The sequence below is a fragment of the Drosophila willistoni genome (genome assembly GCF_018902025.1).
Source record: "Drosophila willistoni isolate 14030-0811.24 chromosome 2L unlocalized genomic scaffold, UCI_dwil_1.1 Seg72.1, whole genome shotgun sequence".
NCBI classification, from domain to species: domain Eukaryota; kingdom Metazoa; phylum Arthropoda; class Insecta; order Diptera; family Drosophilidae; genus Drosophila; species Drosophila willistoni.
In genome coordinates, this window is record NW_025814049.1 from 1,828,982 (window position 1) to 1,855,751 (window position 26,770).

Below are 26,770 nucleotides of genomic sequence, written 5' to 3' on the forward strand. Positions count from 1 at the left end.
ATTTATGTGCTTGTCTACACGTCGATTGACATCAGGTCTTGGAATGCTCTTTGCCAAGTTGAGAACAAATACATTTTGAAAAAATTTATGTTAATGAATGTTTTTTTTTGGATTCAAGCTACCTTTTTTGAAATTAAAAAATTTACTATTCGTAAATCCTTAATATACATAAAACCACAATTCAAATATATTTTTGATTTCCGTTTAATTTGAATTTCAATACATTACAGTGAAATTTGAATTGCTTAGCTATAATGAACACGTTAAGTTTTTTCGTTATTTATTCGTTCGATTTTGTTAAATTTTAATTCTTAGTAAAGTTGGAATGGCAAATCCTTGGAGAGCCAACTATGGGAATTCATTTTTTCCATTCGGTGGTGGTGTGGGTGGTGCTTTAGTTGGGTTTCTTTGGGGGATCCGGTTGAATAAATTGATTCTGGATTGGATTTGTGTTGTGTTGGATGGTGCATTCTACATAATTCCTATATATTGAACTTGATCAGCCACAAATACTGATAGTTTTTTTTTTATTGTAAATCCTTAAATGCATTCATAGCAATTCGGAGTTGCTTAGACTAAATTGTTAACTTTGTTTTGTGTGACAACTAACGTAATACGTAATATTAAATGCATCGAAACGGATTGTCCTTGTAATACTAGAGAAATAAAAAAAAAACGATAAAACTGAAAACTAAACAAAAAACAAAGAAAAGGTCTAAGAAGTTGTCCACGATCCAGCCAAATATTCGAAGCGATAAAATTTGTTTTTATTTTATTGTTTTCCTTTGCAAATTTCAATAAATTTTAAAGGAATTAATTGGAAGTTGTTTTGTTTCGAATATTTGGTGCAACGCGGATTTGGATCTCGAAACATTTTCAATAATTATTAATATTAATTTGGTTTTTGTTTTCTTGGAAGCAGTTATAAAAAATATTGTATTTCATTTAAATTTGTTTAAAGTTTTAGGTTTAGATTTAAAGATACGCGCACAGTTTACTTAATTATCCGAATGGCATAAAATTTTGTTCTTTAACTGCCATTGGATCTTAATTGCGTTATCCATAATATTCTGTTAGTTTTATTTTTTGTTTTTTTAAGCGCTTAGAATACATAATTTTTTTTTGTTTTGTTTTCTTTTGTTGTATATAATTGGCACTTAACTCATTTGTTTTAAAAAAAATATATATATATAACATAAAATATAGTACACACAAAAACGATCATTTCGGGATCAAAAAGGTAAAAAGTATATATGTAGTATATATACCCATATGTATATATATATATATATATAGATGTATGTATGTATATATATAGGTTATAAATAAATAAATCACGTTCATTCAGTAAAAAAGAATTGGCCAAATGAAAACAAATACACAAGAGCGCCAAATTGCACATAAAATATTAATTAATCATTTCCCTTTCTCAGTACGAATATATGTATATATATATATAAGTAGGTGGCAACCTCTAGTTGTCTCCTTCTCGATGTGGAGATCAGTGATCCAAGATGGTTGCTTGATCGGATTGGTGGTGGATGGTGTGAAGGTGGTTGTGGTGCCAACGAGGGTGAGGGTTAGGAATGTTTCTCTAGACATTTTATAACTCAACGACATCCTCTTCTTGCTTTGTGTAGGGCGCAGCAGTTCTAAAGGATGAACGCTCCAAGTCGTCTCGTTGTAGACCCTTAACTAATGTCTCCTAAATGGGTGGGAGTAAGAGAAAGTATTTGTTAGTTGGAAATTTAAAATCTTATCGAGTTGGTACATTTACATGACATGCAAGCAACAAGTAAACTAAGCAAGCAACAGAATACAAAAGGCTGATGCAGATGAGGTGAAAGGACGACGACGACGTGGCCAATAGAAGGAATGAGAAGTTGTGATGGTTTTGCAGGTTGGCAGGCTGGCTTCAATCAAACCTCGAACAGTGTTGAGATCTCCTTGCCAGCAATGCGTTTGAGGGCTCCACTTTCGGCACAACTGGAGGCGGAACCATTGCGTATACTTAATATTTCATTGCTAATGAGGCTAGCACAGGCTCTGCTCTGAGCTGAGCTGCTGCTCAATTTGCTTGTTGTCCTGCTGCTTGTGCTGGTGACTGACTCTTCTGATTCAAACTGGCTGCTAGTATTTAATACTGTTGTTGTTGTGGTTGAGGAGGATGAGGAAGAAGTGGTGGTGCTAGTGGAGGAAGTTGATGAGACTGAGGTGCTGCTGGAATTACTGCTCGTGGAGCGCAGATTCGATGTGCCCAATATGGTTCTTGGCATAACAGGTGGCTTGAGGGGAAGTTCTAAGTTTTACAGGCAATAAAAGATCAAATTTAAATAAATAAAACATAGGAAAATCAATAAGATACAAAACAAAAGAAATCAAGAGCAACTACTAGAGTACTACCTACAAGCAGGCGGCATGCATCATTTCGAGCTCCATCAAACTTACCCAGACGATTGAGACCTGCGGCCAGTTCGCGCACCGATTTCTTTTCGAGAGCTGCTCCCGGGGTGATGCCCACAATGCTGCCTCCTCCACTGCCGCCAGCTGCTATGGCTATGCCCGGTGTTATGCCCACAATAGAACCACCGCCGCTGCTCTTGCAGAAGGCAACCACTTCGGGAACATCTACAGAAAGGTAGAAAAGATATTTGTAACATGTTCGCAGATGCCTCTTCAGTAGCTACTCACCGTCATCCAATTTCTCTGGCGTGGTCTTCTGCGAGTCACTTGTGGCCTGACCATTGCCCAGCTCGGAGCCGGTTGCATTTTTCGGTTCACCTGGACCAACCACCGACCAGGGACGTGGCTTCTGTAGGACAATGGGAGTGCGTAGTATGCCATTGCCTGTCTTAACAATGACACTTCCATCTCCGCTGCTCGTTGCACTATTCCTAATTGAATCGCTACTCGGTGAACGCATCTTGTCCTCGCCACGTGCGCTTGCCGCCTTCAGCAGTCCTCCTCCAGCGGTTGCGTCCTCGCCAGAGCCAGAGCCGGCGCCCCCTTCTGTTCTCATCTTGACCAGCGGTGATTTACGTCCAACCAAAGGAGAATATTTCTCCAAGTTGTCTGTGGAACGGGAACGTGTTGCCCAAGAAGCGCCTAAGGAGAGGAATACAAAATATATATCAACATCTGATGCTGGATTCCATTATCTATAATACTTACTTTTTAGCAGAGGCGATTGGCGTTCCAATTTGATTGGTCGGCGCTCTTCCAGAATGGGTGTGGTCTCCTCTGATGTCATGTGTCCATTGCCATCTCGACTCATGGTGGGGCTATCGACAAAGGACAATGAACTGCACTCCTCTGATGTGGGCGAAACAAGGGGCGTCAATGTGGTGGGGGTAACCGAACCGGGACGGAAAAAATGTTCCAATCCCTCGCCAATCTCCCGACCTGCCAACCCTTCGGCATTGACCAAGGGACGGGTGGGTGCTCGCGTCTTAGCCCGCTTGGGGCGTCCTTTGACCAAATGCTGCAGCTGAAATGAAGCGCTGGGCAGCTCAGTAATGGAATCGCAGCATTCATCGCCACCTCCATCATCGGCGGTTAGCAGGCTACTGTCGGTCATATTGCTATTGCCAATGGCTCCGTTTCCGTGCCCCGCCATAGCGGCGGCACCACCGCCTCCTCGCGACAAGGCTCCTGACAACTGATGCGAGCTGGATGAGCGATGCGATGAGGGTGACTCCAAGAGATCGGGTATGTGGCTCAAACTGAGATTCTCCACCACCGACTGGGGACGCACTTTACGGCCAACGGATCGGCGTTTGGTAGGCAAATGCGGTGTGGCCTAAAGGAATGAGTTTACACAGAGAGAAACGAGAGCGAGACAGAGTTGGGATCAATCTTGCGGGAAAAACGGGTAACTTATTTCAAATGGAAATCAATGGAAAATGGAAACGGGGAAAAGGGGAAACAAACAGGAAATGAATACTATGGAATCAACTAAAACAAAAGAAAGAAAAAACCAATTTTAAATTCTACTACATACATATAGAGTAGAGAGGGGGATGGATATAGTTGATAGATTGGATATAAACTATATAATTTGCATTGAAAATTCAAATTTTTTTTGTAAACTTAACAAAGATGAAATTAGAGTGGACACAAAAACAACTACTTACAAGGTTCAGATATTCCAATTTCTTTTTTTTTTTGTGTGTGATTTTTTTTAGTTTTTTAAATTGCATTTTATATATGTAAATGATTGAAGATAAGGTTGGAGATATATATAGTTTGATTTATAGATAGATTACACATATACACATATATATATATATATATTATACAGCACATAAAGAGCGATTTGTTTCGTTATCAGATCGTGTCAGGAGAAGAAGATGCGCAGACGAAGACGAGAATGAAATAATGAACATGAGTGACGTGTATATATAAAATTCTATATAGTATTGTGTGTTTTCTAAGATATATGTTTATATGGATGATTTGATGATTATGATTGATACTTTTGATGGATGATTTTTTTAAATTCTTTATTGTAATTTGGCACTCGATCTGTTTTTTGATTATTGCATCCATTTGGGTAGCGACAAATTTTCAACACTTACAGTGGGTGATTCCAATCCCGATTTGGATAAGATAGAGCCACGTCCTGGTCGTATTATTAGACCATCAGTATCCTAAAAACAAAAGTATGACAACAGAAACCAAAAATTACTACTTAGGGCCATCCAAAAAATATTTAATCAGTTTCATGCTGATAACAGACTAAGCGACGACAGGCAGCATGAACCAATTTCAGTTCAATCGAAGTACACAAATGTTCTAATTTTTTTTTTTTTTTTTTGTTGGGTTCGATTATTTTGTGGAACAGAAAACGAAAGTGGCTTTCCATGGGGCTTAAGGCACACTGACATCATCATGAGTGAGCACCTCGTCGCAACTTACATGGCTCGATCGACTGCGCACAATGTCGGGGGTCTGCGGTTCGTCCATTAGCAGCACCGATGGCGACTCGGCAATGCCCAGGCCACGGCGATAGCGTGTCAAGGCCTCCAGCACTTCATCCGTAGCTCTATCCGATATGGCCGATGCCAATGATTGCTCAATTTCACTGCAAAGACAAACAACAAAGTCGAGTTTTTAGAAGGTTTTCTTTGGAATTGCAATAATTAGTAAGTACTTGTGAATGGTTGATGATTCTAATGATTCAACTTTTGAGTTTGTTTCTGGTTCCAACTCTTCATCGGGACACTCTTTATAGGCAGCCTGCTGCCTGGCTGATCCTTTATTGCCAAAGCAACAGCACAAAAAACAACCCAGACCCATTTTTTTAGGGAATCCCACACAGAAATTGCCGACGGAGGCGACGGCGGAGAGACTGGTCAGACGTTTGACTCCAAATGGAACTGCATTCAGCTGTTCAATTTCAGTTATGTGTATCTACATATTATTTTTGTTTTTCTTTTTTTTGATGTTTGCTTAATCTTATCTAAGAGTGTGGCTTCCTCTCTCTCTCACCGACACACACACACCTACACTAACCTACCCGTCTATACACATACAGACAAACAACTATTCTCTCTAGCAAGTGCGGAAATTGTCATTTCGTGTTTGCATAATGAGAGAGAGAGAATCGGAAGAGTGATTAAAAGATGGAGAGAGACCAAAGCAGAAAACTCGATCTCAAATATTTGCAAACTCAACATGTTTTGGTTAAGCAAACAATCACAATGCCTCTCAAACTCTAACTAATACCAAAAAAACTTTCATCTGATTCATGCCTAGTCCCTTAGGGCTAGTCTGGAGTCAAACTCACCTAACTTTATTCATTATCTCGCTGCCCGCATTGTTGAGCAAACAAGTCTGAAGAAATTCCTCGGGTACTACCAGCCGCTCGGCGAGAGCTTTACGCAAATCCTGGACCACAATCTGATTGCCCAGAGTTTTGGGGCATTGCTCGATGCCAGTACGTATCATGGTCTCTAGAGTTTCCTCCAGATAGCTCTTGATCGTGTAGCTCAGCTCGCTGGCCACACGGGTCAATTTCATTTCGATGGGATGCGAATCACTGCGCACTGCTTCCTGCAATTTGGGCATCAACTGTTTGCAGTTCTCGGCGTCGGTTATGAGACGCTGGACAGCCGACACACTGTCGCCGCCTCCGCCCTTGGCAATGGAAATGGTATCCTGAGTCTCGGCCACAAGTTTGTCTACCAGCTGATGAGTGGAGGACAACATAAAGCCATGCTGCAACCGAAATGCTTGGCCATTGCTGCGCTTCAAGCCATTGCAATTGCGTTGCAAGAGTTCCTGCATTTTGCGCATCACAGCATCCGTCTTGTCCGGATGATTCTTTAGATGCGGGGCAATATCAAAGACGGGGAATGGTATGTGACGCATGCTGTGATTGTGCTCCAGGGCATAGACTATATCCGCATAGCCCTGCAACGTTACATTGTTCTTGTCCATGTAAATGGTACGCAGACGATTGTTAATCTGCAGAGCCTTGGCCAACAGACGAGCTCCCACATCGCCCATGAAGTTGCCACTTATATCCAGCTTCTGGAGACTCTGATTGCTGCCCAGGGCATTGATAAAATCGTGGAGATCATGCTTCAGTTTATTCTCCGACAGCATTAGCTCGGCCAGTGGGAAATCATCCTTCTGTATCAGATTGACCAAGGCGTCCATTACGGGGGGAATGTGTTTGGGTTTCATGCCCGTCAAGCTGCGACACAAAAGCAGTGTCCGAATCGATGGATTTTTCGAAATGGCCGTCAACACGGGAGCCAATTCAGCATCCAGTTGATTCTCACTAATGTCCAGACTCTGCAAAACTCGCACGCCATGTATGCAGGACTCGAGCACATGGGCACCTTGGGTGCCCAGCGTATTGCTGCTTAGATCCAAGTGCAGACCTGCCGTCGACTCATTGCAGGCTAAGCCGAGAAGCAGATTCTTTAATGCCTCCATGGGAAGCTTACAGCCGGCAATATTCAAATGCTTTAGGCTCAATGAGCTGGTGAAGAACTGCTTAAACGAGGGAGGTATCTCCTTGCCCTTTTTGGTGCTAAACGAATTGTGCGACACATTCAGATGGGCCAAATGCGTGGCACAGCCGCGCAATAAAGCTCCAAACAACTGAAAGAGAAAGTGGATAATAAGAGAGAGGTAAAAATTAATCCATTTTTACGTTTCCACTCACATTCTCCAGTATTATATCAGTCGATGCCAGATCCAAGTGCTCCAAAACGTTTGGCTGAGCCAGAAAGTTGTGCAGGTTCTAAATGAAAACAAAAGGAAATCAATTTAGTTTAATTTAAGTTATAGAAAAAGGATCTGCTTACTGCTTACCGTTATGTCATCTTTGAGACTATTGCCACTTAAATCTAAATACGTGAGCGAATTGGCTATACTTTGATTGACCGTCAGGGAATGTGACATCTGATTGACGCCTTTCGAGGTGAGACCACAGTGAGCCAATGCCAGCTTACAGAGTCCCTTGGACACCTTGGCTATGGGTGGGGCCAGGTGAATGGCTCCTTAAGGTAGGAAAGTACAGAGATTTATATTAGTAAAACGAAGTCAAACAATGGCTGAACAATGATATTGAAGAAAATGAAGCAATGGAAGGAAAATGGATCTGAGGAATTTTCATTTTGATTATGCCAATTGTGTTTGTTACAAAAAACAAGCAGAAAAATAGCAAATGATATCCCTCTTGGTGGCCCTTGTCGGTGGATTAAGTTAGCAAGAGAGAGATGAGGAGAAGAAGCAGCAGAGACCAATTCAGAGAAGATTAGATTAGATTCAACCGACAAAGGTCACACCAATGGGGATCACAAATATTGATTATTAAATATGCATAAGAATAACATGAACAACAACAACATTAATAATAATAACATTTATGAACAATGAACAATGAGAATGCATGGCAAATGTTTATGTTCTGATGAACTGTGTCCAAAAAGGAACTGCTTGGGATATATTTTTTTTATCCCAATCATTTTCTAAATTAACAAATTTTCTTTTCGAGTTGATTTTGGGCAGTTCTTTTTAAAGGCACAGTCCTACATATATCATCTATGTGGCTCTGTCAAACCTTGTACAATCTTTCCGAGTAGGGCGCACAGTGAGCTGGCTCCTACACACACACACGCACACACAAGTGCATATGTGTGATGGGTCAAAAGATTAACAATTAAACAAAAACATTGGAGAACAGAGAGAGAAATGAACAACAAAAGTGAAAGACAATATTGGATTAATTGGTTTCCACAAACTAGACTAGACTAGGGCAATTAGGGGTGGATCAGGAGGATATATCCATTTGTCCATAGTGCGGGCTGTTTATCTATATTGTCTTACTATATACGCACCTTTATCCTCTATTATATTATGACTCAGATCGATGGTGCGAATGGCGGGATTGCTATTCGAGATCACAGATGTCGATAGTTTGTTCAAAAAATCACCTCTGCAAAGGATTCACAATTAATATTCCATAAGATACTCGAATCGAAACTAAACTGAGCTAACCTTAAACCTAAGGCCTCCAAATGCAGCTCCTCCAGCCACATTGAACGCTTGAGCACATGTAGAATACGTTCCAAAGTCTCATTCGAAAGACGCATATGGGCAGCCTTTAGACCACGAAAGAATGTATTATATTCCAAGGCGGAAACAATGGCCATCAAGTCTCTGCAGAAAATGAATAATATTAATTAGTGCTTTTACATTTTCGTTTTACGCCCACTCACTTTGGTTCCAAGTGATCAAAGTCTCGTAAATTGAGAACTCTTGTGTCGTGCGACAAATAAATCGTATCGACATCCCAGGCAACCTCCTCACGATAGGGTACACCATGGAAATCACACATGCAGGCATATTGAGCACTAAATCCACCGCAAGGTCCCACATTACGAGGATCGGAGGGTCGAAATTCTTCAGAGAAAATGGTTTCACGTTCCGGTGGTTGGATATCGATCTGTAAGAGCAGAAAACAAAATGGTTAAACGAAGTGCAAAAAGAGTTTTCAGTTCTGTTATCTCTACAGTTTTTATTACTACAACAAAAAAGGACACTTGCTACTTGCGTGTCCTGTGACAATTAACCACACATGTCATTGTCTCTTTTCGCTAATTGGTGATAATACTCGTAAAACTAGCACTCTATATGTTTCAAGACTTCAAGTGAACTGATTCACAAGGCGACCCACATTCAAGTTGATAAAATTATAATCATTAAATTGTGAAAACTATGTTTAATCGGTCTTTGGATCAGCAATAATACATATGCATTGAATTCTCAACTCCATGCAAAGCAGATAGCATGACAATGAGTACAACATTTATGCATTTAAAGCTTAAATAGCTTAATTAATGAAGGCCTCCTACCGAGGGGCTCATCAAATGGGTGAAATATTATAGAGAACAGCAGCAGGCACATGAAAACAGCAATTCATTAAATATTAAATTAAAACTTTAATTAAAGTCACCCGCAACCCACATGCAGTTGCCGTTTAGTAGTCTCAAGTGTCAGACAAAAAACACAACGACTTTAAGATTTAGAACAAATGTATGTAGACAAGCAGATACTATGTATATAGGAGATCCAGTTAACTTTCTGATAGATAGCTTATGTTATATATTATATATAGGTACCTTTTTGATGATATATTTGAGAGGAACTGTTGGAAATATTTGCTTAATGGCCGATGCCAAGTCGGTTAGTATGACATCAGCATTCTGAAAAGTAGAATAATAATTTTAAGTGGTCTAAAATTATAGTAAATTGTATACAGAGATAGATCGAGAGGGAGAGAAAGAGAGAGGGAGAGAAAGATGGGTGGCACCTACCGAACTGAAATTGCCCGCATCTCCGGTGGTTACAAACGAGTATGGCCGATCGCTTGTGACAATGGAAAAATGCGTGGACTTTTTACTCTCGACACCAACAATATCCAGATAGTGGAAATGGCATTCGATCTGTATGTGAGTGGAGAACATTTTAATTGGATTAACTTACTCGCTTCTGTCTGTCTGTCGACTTGCTCTTCTTATACTCACCTTGGTGGGCACTTTGGCACTAAGTAAGTAAATGCGAACTGGCGTAAAGACCTGCGAAATAAATAATGTTATTAGCGGGTGAAGGAGACAGAGAGAAAGAGAGATTCCTTTGAGTAGTCCATCTCTTTGATTGGAAATCAAAGTGAGGGCTTTAATTCATTTAGGTATTTAGTTAAATGCAGAAAAGAAGATTCCTTTATCGACACTTTTTGCCCTCCCCCGCCTTCTTTTTTACTTTGACTTTGGTAATTGGACACTTTGTCTCAGTCACCTTTTAAGCGGCTTTTGCACAAATCAATTTTCCAGTCGGCCAGCCAAGAAATTAGCATAGAATGGGCCAGGGTAAAGGGCAGACGCCGCTAAGTATGCTATAAAATATCAATTACAATGAAATTTACCACCCACTCCAAAGGAGAGACCATCCATTCGGAACTTTCAGTAGCACTTTTTGAATTTTAATTAAGTTTAAAGAACAATATCTGGTCGGTATGACCCTTTGGGATTATCAGACAAAGAAATCTTTAAAACAATCTGGTTTATGTCTCATTTATTTACACCAGGTGGCCAGGGTTGTTACTCTTGACCAAATAACAAAAAAAAAAACAATACAAAGAACTGCTATGGAAAAAATTTAATTTATTTTTGATGGAGAGACCGACCTCTTCTTCTGCATCTCTAGTGGGGCATGCCACACGCACATGACTTGCTGATGATGATAATTATGATGGGAGGAGTCCCAATTAGCAGTTGCTATTAAACTTACCAATACACGATTTTCTGTTTTATCGCCTTTCGTTTCCAATTTAACCATATATTTCACAAGTATCTTTGTATGGCGACCCAATAAGGATTTGACGCTTTCTGCAAACAGAGACAGAGAGAGAGAGAGATAGAAAATGAAATAATCGTCGGGGGTAAAACTTAAATGAGTCATATACAATTCTTGATTATAATTATAACAACAAACAATTGTCTGACAATATTATATAGATATGTTAATGTATCTATGTATATCGTTTTTAGCATGCACAATTCGTGTATTATATCATGCGAAATCAGTTTTCAAACGAAACACGTAGATGCCGGCCCCGCTTATATGAAGGCAATCATCAAATGTCGACGACAATGCCCACCTCCAACCACCAAGCAAGCAGTCAACCCATCCTCCCACATCCTCCCTGTGGCCACCTTTTTATTTTCATTGCAGCAGCACCAACAGCTACTTAGCATACCCTCACACTCATATACACAGGAGCGCATCTAATGAAGCCCTAGGCCAAAGAAGATTACAAACTTAAAGAGATTTTGACCCAAATTCTTGATTAGTTTAGCAATTTCTTCTAATTTGTGCGAGGGTTAATTAGTAAGAGATGAAAACGGGTATATATAAATACAGATTCAGGCCAAATATATTCCCGGATGATGAAAGAATTTCCACTTGAGCTGAATTACACCAAATTCAGTAGACTTTAAACCCTTTGCCTTTTAGTTATAAAAATTAAAAGTTATTTCCATCAATACATAGTTCCAGACATTTTTATTATTATTCTATTTTAAGTTAGGAGGTAATTTAGGTAATTTACAAGAATTATTATTAGCGGACAACCAGAAAATTGAGGGGGAAAACTTATACTCGCAACCGGAACGAAATTAACTTGTTTTTGATTGACAAGGTTCTCCAACGTACTGGCTATAGAATACGTAATGACAAATGATATCTAAATAGTGCTTAAATTAGTTTTATTCATAAGACTTGTAAGGTAATTACATTTAAAACCTGTATGATAAACTTCAAGCTGCGAGAGTAGGCGAAACGAATAATCCTTCGGTAGTAGTAGGAATGTTCCGAACATAAGAGTAAAAAGGATATCTTAAATAAATTCTATATCTATTCTCTAGCGTCAATATTTCGCCCTGTTAACCTAACCTATTCGAGAATCCGTCCCTGTGCAAAATATACACAAAGAGATTCCCCCACGCCTTAATGTCTTCTTTTACCTCTCTCTCTATCTCTCTTGCTCCCCACCGCGCTCAAACGATGACGAATTATTCAGAGTGAGAAATTTTGCAGTCGCAGTTGACAAAAGCAAGACAGAGAGAGAGCGACAGGAGAAGGCGATAGAAGGAGTTGGGTTAGAGGTGGGTTTGTTTGAGGGGGTGAGGTAAAGGAGAAGGCATTATTATGTCATGCGACAGGCATGCCAAATCTCAAGTATGCTTACAGTTATGACTCCTTGTCTAAGCATGTTCCACAACGACAACAGCAACAACAACAACAAAGCATAAGAGAGAGGGAGGAGTATGGGGAAGGGATATAAAAGAGGACGAAATGGAATTGAAATGTCTGAAATATCAAATGCTCTTCCCCCCTCCCAACCCCAATCTCACCCTGACAAGTAAAAAGGGCGATAGAAGAAGACAATGACAAAGTCAAAGCTCTTGGGCAAAAGTTTTTTGCCTACAGCGCAACACTTGAAGAAAATTGTTTTGATTTACATTTATGTATGTATGTACATACATATGTATGTATGCTGTCGTAGTAGTAGCCAAAAGATAGTTTGGTTTACTTTAAAAACATTAAATGTTGGTGTGGGGGAAAGTAGTTGGTGATAGCAAGTGGATTTGCATGCCAAGGAGACACTAGACACCTGACCACCAACCCAACCCCACCCCACCCCTTTCTTCTTGACCACTCTCACCAAACAGCGACACTTGCCTTGATGGCTTTATGGTTTGTTGAGACATGTTAGGACATGTTGGCACGCATCAAAAATCAAGCAGCACGAAAAGACAACAACAAAACATTTGACTAAGTGACTGACTGACTGACTGATTCGCTTAATTGCAGACTTGAGAGCTTGCGCGTTGAAATGTGAATGAACTTGGCCTCCCACCACCCTCCCCAACTTACAATCTCTCCATCTCATCAACTCACACAAACACACACACACACACACACACACAGAGAGACACTCTCTCTGTCTCTCATACTTCGTCGCGCTCTCGTTACATAGTAACGGTAGCTTGAGTGCCGCTTCTCTTTCTTTTGATATAGCGGGGCACTATGACAAGAAAATGATGACAAGTGCATGACAGTAGATCAACAAAGTCTTTGTACAGCTGACAGAATTTAAGGAATTTTCAAGGGTCATCTTGTACAAGAACTTTTCGTTCATACAGTACTGACGACAACTAAATCCAAATTACCTGTCTGGTCTACACCTATCTCATCTATTTTCTCTCTTGCCCCTCTTACACTCTTATGTCGCTTCGCCGGCGGCTCTATTTCCGCATCGGAGGAAATTCGACTTTAATTGAAAATTGTGGTTATCTGGTTCGATTTGTGCGGTTCCATTTTGCTACTTAGCCACCTATCTGCCCAAGTTTTTGACCCCGTCCTCTTTTTACACTCGTTCTGTCGTCGATAATCTGCTTTAGGGTCAAAGAACCAAATTCTAACAAGATTGTCAAAAAAGTTTCTGCACACATTTGGCTGTTGCGGATGCGGCTGAGCATACACATGGTGTAGGTGGCCTGGTCCCTACTTGGATTTGGCAACAGGATCTAAGCTGGCCAAAAACCAACAAAAAAAAACGTTTGAGTGTGTGACCCAATTTTGAATGAACTTTTTACTGCAGCAACAGCCGCAAAGCTCAGCACAATGGGAGAACGAGAAGGATTACACGAGTTCAAAATACTTTATATCCTACAACAAGAACTAAAATTACATGTGCAAGTGTGCGGGAGCAGTGCCGGATTTGCATCAAGACTAGAGTAGGCCTAGGGCGAATAATATGTAATCGTAAAATTTGAAACCTAAAAAATCTTAAAAACTGCCAATAAATTTTCAAGGTCGATTAACATTTGATCCTTCCTTTTTTTTTTTTATTCCTTTAAAATGTATCGTGAGAAAAATATTAACTTTTCAGTCATAATTTTATTGTGTCTGTACGATTATTATTGTTGGAAAACTGTGCGTATACCTAATTGCTAATTAAATGTTGGAAGCCAAAAAAAGAGAAGCTCACATTTCAGGGCGACGAAGCATGCAATTCCGTCACTGTATTGAGAGTTTTTTATAATAACGTCCGTTTTGTAGTTGCAGTTTGTTAAATGAACATTGTCTGCAGTTCGCTGTCGTCATCATCATCGTAGTTATTGTTGGCTATGCAAACATCACACACACACACACACACTCACACCCATCTGCACCCTCACTCAGTGAGTCACAGGCAAACTTTGAACTCTTATAAAAAAAACAAACTGTGTTCAAACTTGTCAACAAATGCAATATGCAGACAATGGAAAAACTGTTCTACAGTTTGACAGTCACACTTAAACTTGCATTACCCCACCCGCCACCTGTATTTGGGGAGTGACGTAGCAAGAGTCAGATAAGCTGTAAAGACCATAAAGGGCGCCAAAATCTAATCGTAGTTTGTGGAGATCATAAATTTAAGACATACATACATATGTAAGTACGTACTATTTATTAACTCAACGGATAATCGTACAAGATTTTTTTTGATGACAACTTTTTCTAGTTCAGTTACTGGGTAAATAATTTTCAAGTGTGCTAATAATACAAAGAAATATTCCCATAATGTAACAAGCAAAATGTCAAAATGCAATAACTAAGCAAGTTATCCCATATGGTTATCGCTTGGGAAAAGCCTCGGAATTTAAGCGTAAAACTTGTTTTATACGTATAATCAGGTAGAGGATTGACTTGCCCTGGCTTTCTTATCATTATTGCATATTTAGTTATTCATTATTGTATATGTTAAAGTCAAGAAAGATAAATTCATCCAGTGTGTATTGCATATTCTAGGGGAGAATAACAGTACCTATTTTACATATATGCCCAGATCCGTAGAAATATATATTCTCTACCTGTAGCTAGGCTTTCATTATACATAAGATCATCGATTTAAATTGGTTTCCAATTGGTCTACCAAAAATTATACTGATTGATATTATCTGTAGGCCATTTTTTTCTAAAGAAAAATAAACAACTCTTTTTTGCATAGAAATGAGAGGAATTCATTTAACTTATTTTCGTGACTGGTACTTAAAGACGTTTTATTTTTTCTGTTTTCCCTGAAGAATGAAAGCCTGACAGACAGGTTCAGGTTATAAGTTTGTTTATTTGATAACAGAATCTTTGGCATCATCAGTGGGGAACAAACTGTAAGACAAGGTCTTGAAAATATGCTGATTTATCATTTAACAATCGCGATATTGTTAATAAATACTTTCTTTATGCAGTCTAATAATTATTGTATTTAGCCCGATTTAGCCTCGGGGCGCCAGAAGACTTGACTGCGGATCTGTAACGAACGTGCATCAACACGCACACTCACACAAGAGAGGGAGAGAAAGAGAGTGAGAGAAAGATACAAGAAAGCTCGCTGAAATATCAGCAAAAGACAACAACAACAAAAGCAGACAACCCAAACAATGGCAAGGTCTTTTTAACTCTTCGTCTTTTTCTTTCATTGTGTTGCTCCCCATCTCCCTCTCTACTCTCTCTCTAACTCTCTTTTGACAACAACACAAAAGAAAGTTAAACGAACAATTTTGATTTTCGTTTTTCTTTACACAACTTTGTGATTACTTTACGTTATGTTAATTATTTTTGCACAAAGAGTGAAGACGACGTTCAAGATGCAGAAGAAGGAGTAGGCGGTCTTATGTAGATTGCGGGGGAGAGAAACAGCTGACTTGAACAGAGGCCACAGCTGTCTCTGTCTCTGGTGCTATTGTAATTAAAACTGTAATTGAAATTGTTTAGTTCAGTTTTTTTTTTTCGCTTTTGTTCCGCCAACACCTTTTTCGCTTTTTTTATAGAGCAAACGAGGCTTAATCCAAATTCATTTGACCTCAAAAACACAAGCAACTTATATGAAGCGCAATTTTCGTTGTTGCGAGGGATGGATAGAGGGAGGGTGGGAAGGAGGTAGACAAGTGTATGTGTAATAGAAAGCGACAGGTTCTTTTCAACTGGCCAAAGCAGCGACGCTTCGTCAGCGTTGGCAGCGACAGCAGGTCAGGGATGCGTCTCTGTCAGCGGCTTTAACATCATCGGCACTTGCTGCTGCTGCCTCTGTGGCTGGTTGACACAATTTCACCCAAAAAGAGATAGAGACCAAGAGAGAGAGGGAGAGAGATGGCTTCATAATGGGAATAAAATGGAGCAGCAAAAGATTTTTTTCTTTTTTTTGGCTTTGCTGGAAGTTCTTTTTGCTATTTCTTTTTCAAATGTTGCCAAACTAGTTTTCACATAATTTCTGTCTTATTTCTTGGTGTTGCCAACTTTCGTCTACTCCAAATTGTCTGGCATAGATTTTGGAGTGTGGCATTAACCACTAATGAGGCACAAGGATAACCAACTGGAGCAGCAGGTGAGAGTAACAGAGAGCGAGCGGGAGAGAGCATAGTGTGAGAGAAAGATATCATTTAATATGTTTGCTAATTGCTTCTCTCTCAGCATTCATTTATTTTGCCATTTAAGTTTGCATTATTCACTTAATTGCTTTGCATAAATTATTGAGCAGCGGCCATTTTGATTGGGCCATCCACACTCATCTCTGTGTGTGTGTGTGCGTGTATGTAGGTCAAACAGGAGGTCAAAGCTTTTATTTCAGCTGCTGCAAACGCCAACGCCCATTAACAAACAATATCAAACGTAAAACTTTAAATTTCAAATAGTTTTGCATTTTTTCACACGCAGCCATAAATATTGGCTTTAGATTGCAACACAACATTTCCATCCCATTCCATCCACAAAGAGCTTGGTCAATGGCACAGTGGCTCATGCCTATAATGAAACGACGCTTTTTTACCTTATCAGTATTCCACTTTCTTATCAAAACTAACATCAGTTGGTTGGCCTTTCAAGGGGGACTGATAACATTTAGCAATTGGGGCTAATTATGCCAACAAATTGAGGTAAGCAATGGTCATTCAATCGAATTGATTGATTTTCATGCCTCAGAGATTCCATCAAAAGGTTATATTTAACACCATTTCAGGGTACGATAAGCCTTTGAACACAAAAACAAACAATGGCAACACCAACAACAACAACGTCAGCTATAAACTTTCAACAAGTCAATTTCCGTTGAACTCACAACAACAAAAACAATAAACAATAAAGAAGGTGCGGTCTGGTCTGATCTGGTCGTCTTGTGGTCATCGTCGTGGGGCAGAAACGTTTTATAAAGTGCAAAAACAAACCGCTAGAACTGCTGTATCTTGGTCAAATGCATGACGCACTCCAATCCCCCCGCCCCCACCGCGTCGCCACGTCTCTCGGTCTCACCTTCATCGACGCTGCTGCGTCGCAGTTTGGAGGTCTTCTTCAATACATCGCGTATCTGGTACTCCATAATGCGCCGCAAATACTGATCGATATGATTCATCATCTCGTTTGTGTACATAATGCTTTCTTTCCCCATTCCTCCGCTGCATCAGCACTGCCACAAAATCAACACTATCAACGATTAATAGATAGATAGCCAACGCCGAAAGGCCAAGGAGCGTCGACACGTTGCAATTCTTACTAGATTTGCAGTAAATTTCGTTTTTCGCCTTAAAGCCCGTTGCCATCAATTTTAAAACTGAGACAGACCCAAAGACCACAAGCCCAAATAGCAAACGATCGCTTCTTATCAGTTTGGCATTGTGGTGGTGGGAGTATTATCATTACCCTCCCCTCTTCCATGAGAGAGAAAGAGAGAGATAGAGCACAAAGAGTGCGAAATTGTCAATCGTCTTGGAGAGTGAGAGAGAGAAAAGCTCAGCAAGTGATTTACTTTGTTCCGTTCAGAAATAAACAGGGTGATCCCAATAGCAAAAATGTTGTAGAGGTCGGCCTAGTATGAAACTTGCTAAATTCATGAGGGAAATCAAATTTTAAATTTCCAAAAGGTTCAAAATTCGTTCGATGTGTAAAATAGCATTCAAGACTTTTAAGAACTTAAATTTATATCAATAGAAATACATACTTTTGATTTCCCTATGTCATCTGTAGAGTAATTCATAAGTACATATGTATATGGGTTAGATTAGGCTCAAAGCCAAAAGAAAATTGCAATTAAAAGAAAACTCTGACATTTTTATTAGCAACCTATTTTATTTCAATCTTCCGAATGAGCAGGTTTGAGATCATTTTCGGGAAAACAAAAAATGAGCAGGTTGTCTCTATTTTACGAACAGCCAAGTTTTCTTATCAGCAGAACTGTTAACCACACTAGAATTGCAAGGCCATTCCACTACTTCAACACTAAAACCAATTGAGAATTGTAACTTGATATACACTATATAAGACATATAACTTTATAAAGATGTACATAGATCTCAAGAGTAAAGTAGATAAAAGCCATTTTGAATACATTTGAATTGACTTCAAAGCAATTGCAAATTTGGCTTCAAATTTAAGAAACTTTTTGGAAATTAGACATTTTTGGAATGAACTTACATATATACTGCTTATAACACAGGCCAATCAGGGATTGGCCTCATGTTTTGTGTGTTGGTCTGTGTAAATAATATACATATGTATAGACTTTTAAGTAATGCCAAATTTACGATAAGACTATCGCGATTTGCTTTCCTGTTGCCACCACGCCTTAAATTTATGTTGTTTTCTCTAACTTTTAAGAATGTGTGTGCTTGAAACACTTTGAAGGGGGTTTAGTTTGGTATTGCATTAGCAGGTGGCAGGTGTCCAAACACAAACAGATCAACCAAAGAGGACTCCACTCTCTGCTCTACCCCCCCTTCCTTCATAAATCACAAGCCCAGCGGTGTCTTTTCATTCGTTTCAATGCCTAATTGAGTTTCGGGTGCAACCAGAAACAAAACAGCGGCAGCTAACCGAATCGAGTTTATTTTGGAGCACTGCAACATCAACAACAACAACAACCAGGGGAACAACAACAAGCTATATCATAAATAAAATTGTCAATGCTTAATTGGGCCAAAGAGCTTGAAGCGTGAAGCGATCTAAATTCCTGCACAGTTGGCCGGTAGCCGGTGAAAATAAATTGAAATCTGTTTTTCTTCTTCAATTACAGAGAGAGCGGATTATGTAATAAGAATAACCGATTAAACATTAACTGATTAACCGGTTATCCCCGTTAACTGTGGGTAAGATGATCTCATGGGTTTACTAATGATGCAATGCACCCATCATTCGCCTTGATGCATTTTGGTTAGATGCCTTAATTACGGGTTTAGTTAATGCAACTTTAACAGTTTTCTCTAGAGCAGGCTAATTGGCACAGAGAGAGAGAGGGATACAAACGAACAGCGGCAGGAAGTAACTCAGACAGCAAGAACAACAATTAGGAGATGTAGATAGAGAAGGAGCAAGAGAGAGAGAGAGAAACTATTCCACCTGGACTAAAGATGCAATAGTCTCTCTCTCTCTCTCTCAATCTTCCTGCTATACTAAAGGAGGAATACAAGTGGAAGGAACGGGAGCATGAGCAATGGTGGGTGGAGAATTATGTCATCTTACTTGGCTTGACTCCCCTCTCTGGGGGGTCGGTAGATTTTTGCACTCAAATCAAATTAGTGTAAAACGGAAACCAAATGACAACAGGCCCACACCAAAAGAAGGCACAGTGTGACAAAATCCTTTGAAAATGCAACATAAACTCAAAATTAATCCGAAATCGTCATTCTATATAGACCGATTCTGATTCTGCCAACCAGTCACAACCGCAGAACTTCCTCTCCGCCCCTCCCCTCATAATTAGGGCTGTCATGCGTTAAGCGATTTCCGTTGAAAAAGAACTTTTTTTTAAAGTATTGATAACAAGAAATGTGAATAATATTTATAATAACAAACAAAAAAGTGACTAATAAACATTATGCATGTACGTTCGACAAGATGGGAGTGAGAGCGAGAAAGAGCGACAGAGAGAGTGAATATTTACAGTTGGCAAGTCACTTATTTGAAAACTGTAAAATAACTGCAAAAAGGGTGTCAAAACAAAAACGAAAGGAAACCAAAATACAGGGGATGCAGTTGCATTTTGGTTGCTGTTGTTGTTGTTGTTATGCAAAGCAATAAACGAATGGGACATAAAGAAATAAAGAACTAAAGGAGAGGTAGATGGAAAAAAAACAGGATTACTCACCATTCAGGTCCTTGGTTAACTGCGAACGCGTCGACATTTTGTAAATTGATGCTTATTTTTTTTGGGGATTTTATTTTTGTTGTTTTTTTTGTCAGTGGCGAAAGTGGAGAGGATCCAACGATTGGGCCAGAGAAAATGAAGTCAAACAGGAATAACCACCAGTCGATGGAGATGATGACGAAGAAGGAGAAGTGTAGCGGAGAAAAAAAAGGGCCAATTCGTTGTTGTTGCTGCTTAATTTGACACTGACACGCCTTCGCCTGGCAACAACAACAACAACAACATCGCCCCAAAAACTGGATCCGGGCAGCTGCGACGCATCCGTATCTGCATCCCGTACCGGGCAGGGCAGTTATCAGGAGCAATATTTGATTTCAAATCTTGGAATTAATATTTATTTTTCCTTTTCACACACACGTACAGAAATTTACACTTGCACGCACACACACACACACACACAAGCAGCTACAAACACATTCACATTCGGTTTTTTCTTCTTTTTCACGCTTTTCCACCCTCGGTTTAGGGGTCGGGCAAGAACCGAGACGAGACGCCGGAACAGTAGAAGATGAAAATTAAGATTTTCCCACTTTTCACTTGTTAAGATGTGATCCGATATTTGCTCGGTCTCTCCTTCCAGTTGGCAAGGAAACTTTAATTCAATGTTTTTTGCATTTTCGTTTTGTATATTGGAAATTGCGATTTTTCTTTTGATAGCGAAAATATGAACACTTTTCTTGGCGGAAAACAAGGAGAACGAGAAAGGGCTGAATATAATCGAAAGATGAAGATAAAAATGTATAGCGATATCTCTTTTTCGTTGAATTTTTGCAGTAGTTTTTTGTTTTTGATTTGGCGCCGCACTAAACGCACAATTTCTACTGTTTTTTTTTTTTTTGTTATTAATAAATTATTTTACATGCGCGAAACAGCCTCACTTCGCAAAACAGAAAAAAACACTGAAAAGTTTTAGAAGCGTCTATGTTTGACAGCCACTGCAAGGGGGGTCGCAACTCGATCCAACATGCAACGAGAGCGCAGTTCATGCAAAAGAGAGTAAAAATCGTGAGAAATAGTCGGAATCGAGCAATGGAGTCGAGCAAAAGAGTCGAACTTGAGCAAAGGAGTCAAACTCCGGCCATCCAGTCGAGCAAAAGAGCAACTTTTTAAAGGTCTGGCCACACTGCGAAATCGAGGAATCTAGTATTTAAACAATTATCGATTAAGTGCAGTTTATCGATTTATTTTGCCATCCCTAGTTTAATTTCCAAAATTGACAATAGGTTTTTGTGGCAAAAGTCTATTCATTTGCTTTACTTACGTGTCTCAAATTAAAAAAAACAATATGGTTGACGAACCATTAGAGCCATTGGAACCCAGTTTGCAAAATTTGATTGATCAACAGTCGTTGAAATGGATCTTTGTTGGTGGCAAAGGAGGTGTGGGCAAGACTACATGCAGGTGAGAAGAAAGTGTGGAATAGGAAGAAGAAGATCAAACAAGAACAACAATGACTAACGAAAATCCAATTAAAGCTCTAGTTTGGCCGTACAATTGGCCAAAAAGCGTGATTCGGTGCTTATTATATCGACAGATCCGGCTCACAATATATCAGATGCGTTCGATCAGAAGTTCACAAAGGTTCCAACTAAGGTAAGAAAAATCTTACTTGGAGCTAGACCAATTGATTTGCAATGTTTACTCCTCCACTGTTAGGTTAATGGCTTTGACAACTTATTTGCCATGGAAATAGATCCAAATGCTGGTCTCAATGAGCTTCCTGAAGAGTATTTCGATGGCGAGAATGAGGCACTACGTGTCGGCAAGGGTGTAATGCAGGAGATGATTAATGCCCTGCCCGGCATCGATGAGGCCATGAGCTATGCCGAGGTAATGAAACTGGTCAAGGGCATGAATTTCTCCGTAGTGGTCTTTGATACGGCACCGACTGGTCACACATTACGCTTGATTGCCTTCCCACAAGTGGTGGAGAAGGGTCTGGGCAAGTTGCTGCGTCTTAAAATGAAGGTGGCTCCAATACTAACGCAATTCGTATCCATGCTGGGCATGACAGATGTCAGTGCAGACTCCTTATCCCAGAAACTGGATGATATGCTGCGTGTCATATCCCAGGTCAATGAACAGTTTCAAAATCCGGTAAGAAAGATGAATTGTTACCCCCCTTAAAACAAGTTAATTTTGTTTCTTTTTTGTATCTTCATTGGGCAGGATCAAACCACTTTTGTTTGCGTGTGTATAGCGGAATTTTTCTCCCTCTATGAAACCGAACGTCTTGTCCAGGAGTTAACCAAATGCGGCATTGATGTCCACAATATAATTGTCAATCAATTGCTCTATACTCATAAGTCCTGCTCCATGTGTACTTCCCGCTTCAAGATCCAAGAGAAATATCTGGATCAGATTGCCGATTTGTATGAAGACTTCCATGTGATTAAATTGCCACTGTTGGAGAAGGAAGTTCGTGGATCGGACGGCATTAAGGCATTCTCCGAGCACCTCATCACTCCCTACGAACCTCCAGCAACTAATGACCAGAAGTAGCAAGTGATTTAGTTTAACTATCTAAAATGTAAACTAAATCCCAAAACAAAAAATGCATCCGTAATAAAATTCTATAAAACTGTCTATATAACCCGACTTGAAATTTATATCTAAGGATAATTGGTTCACACACAAATTGTACACATTTATTGATAGATCTTTCAATAATCAAAACTGATAAAATCAATTTCAATCAACAATTTAGTTTAGAAACTTTTCATAGATTAAATTAAACATTTTTTTTCATTTCTTTTTTTTTTGGAATAAAAAGTCGAATATTCTTATATAAAAATTAGTTTCGACTTGGTCAAATTAAAGAACAATATTCATTTTTTTCGTCCTTAAGGGTAAAATCATTTTTTCATCTTACAACTAAAGAAATCTTAAAATTTATGTCATCGAAGTCGGGTGTGAAAAATTAAATATTATAAATTCAATTTGGCAAACAACGAACATTTAATGTGATTGTGTGTGTGTGTGTGTGTGGACGAAACTCAAGTGATGATTTATATATTTACGATTTATATATATATATTTAGTTAATGTAATTTGCGGCAATTTTTTTGTAGTTTCTTTCAGTAACCAGTAGCAAAATAGTTTTCTCTCTCTCAAAAAAAAATAATAAAAGATCTATGAAGTTTTTTTCAGTTTCCTTACCTAAGTAAAAATTATATTCACTCTGCTATGTTTAGACCGGAAAGGGGAGGAGGAGCAGCTGCCTCTAGATTAGCGGATCCGTTGGATCCTGTAACTCCTCCTGCTGCGGCTTGTCCTCCTGCTGTGGCTGATGATGGTTTGGTATTTCTTTTCCGTTTGCCACCCCTTCGAGTGGCTCCTTCACGTCTCTCTCCGCCGCCAGCACCACTTCCTCCTCCTCCTCCACCGCCACCATTAAGATGCTTCTCTTCCCCAGCGGCCGCAGCTCCAGATGAGCTGCTTCCCTGCCCGTGTTGTCGCTGTTGATTGTTGGTGCCGTTGCTGCCACCATTCTGTTGTGACCTTGATTGCATTTTGGCTGGCTTGGGGCGATAGGGCGAGGCTGCAGCATGTGGCATGGGCTTCAAAATATTACCAACCGCCTTGGTGCGACCCTCACGGAAAACTAGACGCTGTCCTGCCCTTATGTACTCCGGCTGCTTGATGAAACGGAACTTTACATGGGCTTTGTCGCCGGTGCGCAAGCACTCCCTGGACATGTGGATGATGGAGGCTGTCTGACGAATGCTACCGCAGTGCACCATGGCCTGGTATCTGGCCGAGATCGTTGTGGGATGATGCAGCACCAGTATTTCCCCCTCGAATTCCCAACAGGCTTGAGGCTTGAGCTCTGGCGATACCAGAACCATGCCCTTCCTCAAATAGGCTCGCTTGATCTTCTTCAGCGAGAAGCTTGCCGTTTGTCCGCAACGAACCCGGGTGACATTCATTCGCTTACGATGTATACTTTTAATGGTGATGGGCACAAAGGAGCCCACTGCATCGGGTCCAAGCATTAGGGCATCATTCAGTCGAATCGTGCCCTGCAGACAAGTGCCCGAGACAACTGTGCCCACGCCTGGGACCGAGTAGACATCATCGATCTGAAATTCGGCTGGTAGATTCTCCGAACCTGCCATTCGCGTGCTCAGTAGATTGAGGAACACCTTCAGCAGATCCAAATTGTCGCCATTGACATTGGACACCTGGAAGATGGGGCACAAACGTTCGCTAACAAAATTCGTGGCACTCAGGACGACATCATCTTGGGTGCGGACTACCACAGGAACTTTGCGGCATCCCTGGGATTTGAGCATTTTGAAAAGTAACTTCATATTATCCTGCAATACATTCGGTGGACACATATCGATTTTGGTCACAACCACAAAGACGGGGACGGCCAAAGCCAGGGCGAGACCCAGATGCTCCTTGGTCATGCCAATGATGCCAGCATTTGCGCCAATCTACAAGACAGAAAAGCACATCTTAGATACGGTGTTTTGGGCAATGTCTCTTGGGTGTAACTTACCATTAGCATGCCAAAGTCCGGAGCATGACCAGTCATGCCAAAGACTGTGGTTTTCAGGTAACGCTCGTGTCCTGCCAAATCGATGAAAGTGATCACTTTCGATGATTTCTCACAGATTTTCACCCAATCGAGATGGCCATGATCTGGTTTATTCACCACATTGCCAATGCCATCGAAACCGAGTATATCATTGCCCACGGAGCTAGTGCGTCCGCTTTCGATCTCATGCTTATGGCGGAATAGCCGTTGCCTAGCATGACCCCGACCATTATCCAATTCGCCATGGGTCAGAACGCCCAGCAAAGTGGATTTACCAGCATCCACATTGCCCACAACAGCCACGCTGAAAAATTTTGATTAAAGATTAGACTTAAGATCAAATGGAGAAAGAGAGAAATTTCTCTCTCACCGTATCTCCATAAAATCGGTGGTCTCAATGTGTTTTCGTATTAGCACTTGAGCTGTTTGTCCCTTCTCCGCTCGCCTTTCCCTTAACTTGACCACATCCGCATCGATTTGGGTGGCCAACTGCTGCATGGTCTTAAATGAGGCAGCAAATTGCTCTGGATTCAAGCCACTATCACTGCCATCTGTAATACGATTAGGTTAGGACATTTATTTCCACACTTTTCCCTATCTTCATCTTACCCTCGCCCACTCCAATCTCATAGATGGTTTCGCCACAGTTGTCTACTATGCGATCCAAGATGCGTTTCCGCAAGAGCTCCATTTGCTCGGAAGTCGGTTGGACCAGCACATCCTTGGCTCTAATACTAGAGTAGTCCACGGTGGATTGCTGTTGTTGTTGCTGCTGCTGCTGCTCCTCCACAACACCATTGAAGATGTTGTTGCTTCTTGTGGACTTAATGCCCACGCCCACTGCCGCAGTAGTGGGCGCATTTTGTATATTATTCATTGTAATTTGATTCAGCTATTGGCTTTTAGTTCGGTGATTAATGTATTCTGGTAATCATTTGTGGTGTGACTAAAGATGTTGTGCGTGATGTTTTCTTCTTCTGGAAGAAATGTACAAGATGATGAAATTAAATGGATCTCTCAGCCTACAGCCATTTGGTTTTCATTTATTTTCTTGGGCTTCTGTTGCGTCGATGTCATTGCTTTATGTCAATAACTGAAGAATAAACGAAATCACCGGCTTATATAGAGAAGGATGATGAAATTCTCCAGGAAACTTGCATTTTAAAATGGAGTAAGAGAACGACAAAAGAGAGAAAGAAAGGAAGATGAACAAGTGCAAGAGCGCAACAAGTCGGAGGGGGAATTTCATTCGAGTGCGTAATGACCGTTAAGTCATTTATCGTTATCGATATCGATGGCATAGCTTATAATCACTTTGTTTTTTTTGTTTTGTTTTTGTTGCTCAACAGCTGATCGGTTTACATAATAAAATTTGTTGACGTGCCCACATATGTGAAAATTGTTGTTGTAGAAATTCAAAATTCATTTATTTTTAGCGCCATACACACACATTTATATCTATGTATACACACAGACACACACTTATATACAATGCGTTTGACTGTGTTGTTTGTGTGTATAGGCAAAAACAAAACAAAATCTGTCACAAATTAATGTTGTTTACCACTTTGTTGGCGGGGAGCAAAAGGTGTAAGAGGGCTGCCATTAAATAACAAAATCATCTGCTCATTTTAGCATATAGCAGGTACATCTATATGTACATACATATATAATGCAATTGAAAGTGAAAGGTGAAGTAAAGGGATGTTTTTTTTTTATAGTTTGCCCCGAGGCGGCTGCATCTTGCACTTACATTTCATTTAGCCTCTGCTTGTCACTTTTGTAAATTGCTGGGTCTCTGGATGTTGTTTAATTACACTACGGTATACATAATTTAGCTTCTACTAAAAGTGCCTCTTCATTTGGGAATTTCTGTGAATTGTGTTTTCCCCTGCTCTGTCTGTTTATTCGTAGCCACGTACATAGCGAAGGGTGATCAAGGCCTTAGCACTAGTTCGCTCAGTCAAATT

The 26,770-nt window shown here is 40.1% G+C and overlaps 3 protein-coding genes across 13 annotated transcripts; 1 reads left to right on the forward strand and 2 right to left on the reverse strand.

Moving 5' to 3' along the window:
- Nucleotides 1-1,315: 1,315 nt before the first annotated feature.
- Nucleotides 1,316-21,143, reverse strand: LOC6646093 (F-actin-uncapping protein LRRC16A). Of its 10 annotated transcripts, none has more exons than XM_047010327.1 (20): nucleotides 20,195-21,143; nucleotides 10,807-10,904; nucleotides 10,044-10,094; nucleotides 9,834-9,962; nucleotides 9,639-9,722; nucleotides 8,736-8,962; nucleotides 8,515-8,676; nucleotides 8,355-8,452; nucleotides 8,078-8,119; nucleotides 7,327-7,514; nucleotides 7,178-7,255; nucleotides 5,789-7,113; nucleotides 4,918-5,083; nucleotides 4,578-4,649; nucleotides 4,134-4,154; nucleotides 3,172-3,799; nucleotides 2,692-3,105; nucleotides 2,449-2,628; nucleotides 1,926-2,299; nucleotides 1,316-1,705 (listed from the first exon to the last, which is right to left on the reverse strand). In XM_047010327.1, the coding sequence occupies exons 1-20, from the start codon at nucleotides 20,229-20,231 to the stop codon at nucleotides 1,604-1,606; spliced, it is 4,476 nt and encodes a 1,491-aa protein (XP_046866283.1). In that variant the 5' UTR covers nucleotides 20,232-21,143; the 3' UTR covers nucleotides 1,316-1,603. The 10 variants fall into 10 exon arrangements, 7 of the variants coding, with proteins under 7 accessions (XP_046866283.1, XP_023033700.1, XP_046866284.1 ...); XM_023177932.2 differs by lacking the exon at nucleotides 20,195-21,143 and adding an exon at nucleotides 17,368-17,587; XM_047010328.1 differs by lacking the exon at nucleotides 8,078-8,119 and having other exon boundaries at nucleotides 20,195-21,142.
- Nucleotides 21,144-21,430: 287 nt separating this feature from the next.
- On the forward strand, nucleotides 21,431-22,842 carry LOC6646092 (ATPase ASNA1 homolog). The gene is made up of 4 exons (XM_002068812.4): nucleotides 21,431-21,655; nucleotides 21,730-21,847; nucleotides 21,911-22,351; nucleotides 22,424-22,842. Exons 1-4 carry the CDS (start codon nucleotides 21,540-21,542, stop codon nucleotides 22,754-22,756), a joined length of 1,008 nt encoding a protein of 335 aa, XP_002068848.1. The 5' UTR covers nucleotides 21,431-21,539; the 3' UTR covers nucleotides 22,757-22,842.
- A 34-nt stretch (nucleotides 22,843-22,876) lies between these two features.
- On the reverse strand, nucleotides 22,877-26,720 carry LOC6646091 (GTP-binding protein 1). 2 transcript variants are annotated; one of them, XM_047010332.1, is made up of 5 exons: nucleotides 26,554-26,720; nucleotides 25,410-25,774; nucleotides 25,171-25,351; nucleotides 24,762-25,104; nucleotides 22,877-24,696 (listed from the first exon to the last, which is right to left on the reverse strand). In XM_047010332.1, the coding sequence occupies exons 2-5, from the start codon at nucleotides 25,675-25,677 to the stop codon at nucleotides 23,431-23,433; spliced, it is 2,058 nt and encodes a 685-aa protein (XP_046866288.1). In that variant the 5' UTR covers nucleotides 25,678-25,774; nucleotides 26,554-26,720; the 3' UTR covers nucleotides 22,877-23,430. The 2 variants fall into 2 exon arrangements, with proteins under 2 accessions (XP_046866288.1, XP_023033496.1); XM_023177728.2 differs by having other exon boundaries at nucleotides 25,410-25,777.
- Nucleotides 26,721-26,770: the final 50 nt, after the last annotated feature.

Coding starts and splice junctions, on each gene's coding strand:
- LOC6646091 (XM_047010332.1), bottom strand. CDS start 25,677: ATGAATAATATACAAAATGCGCCCACTACTGCGGCAGTGGGCGTGGGC. Junction 25,352..25,409: donor TGAGATTGGAGTGGGCGAGG/GTAAGATGAAGA, acceptor ATCGTATTACAG/ATGGCAGTGATAGTGGCTTG. Junction 24,697..24,761: donor CGGACTTTGGCATGCTAATG/GTAAGTTACACC, acceptor TCTGTCTTGTAG/ATTGGCGCAAATGCTGGCAT.
- LOC6646093 (XM_023177932.2), bottom strand. CDS start 17,503: ATGGGGAAAGAAAGCATTATGTACACAAACGAGATGATGAATCATATC. Junction 7,114..7,177: donor CTGATATAATACTGGAGAAT/GTGAGTGGAAAC, acceptor TTTCTCTTTCAG/TTGTTTGGAGCTTTATTGCG. Junction 1,706..1,925: donor AGATCTCAACACTGTTCGAG/GTTTGATTGAAG, acceptor CCACCCATTTAG/GAGACATTAGTTAAGGGTCT.
- LOC6646092 (XM_002068812.4), top strand. CDS start 21,540: ATGGTTGACGAACCATTAGAGCCATTGGAACCCAGTTTGCAAAATTTG. Junction 21,656..21,729: donor GTGGGCAAGACTACATGCAG/GTGAGAAGAAAG, acceptor ATCCAATTAAAG/CTCTAGTTTGGCCGTACAAT. Junction 21,848..21,910: donor TCACAAAGGTTCCAACTAAG/GTAAGAAAAATC, acceptor CTCCACTGTTAG/GTTAATGGCTTTGACAACTT.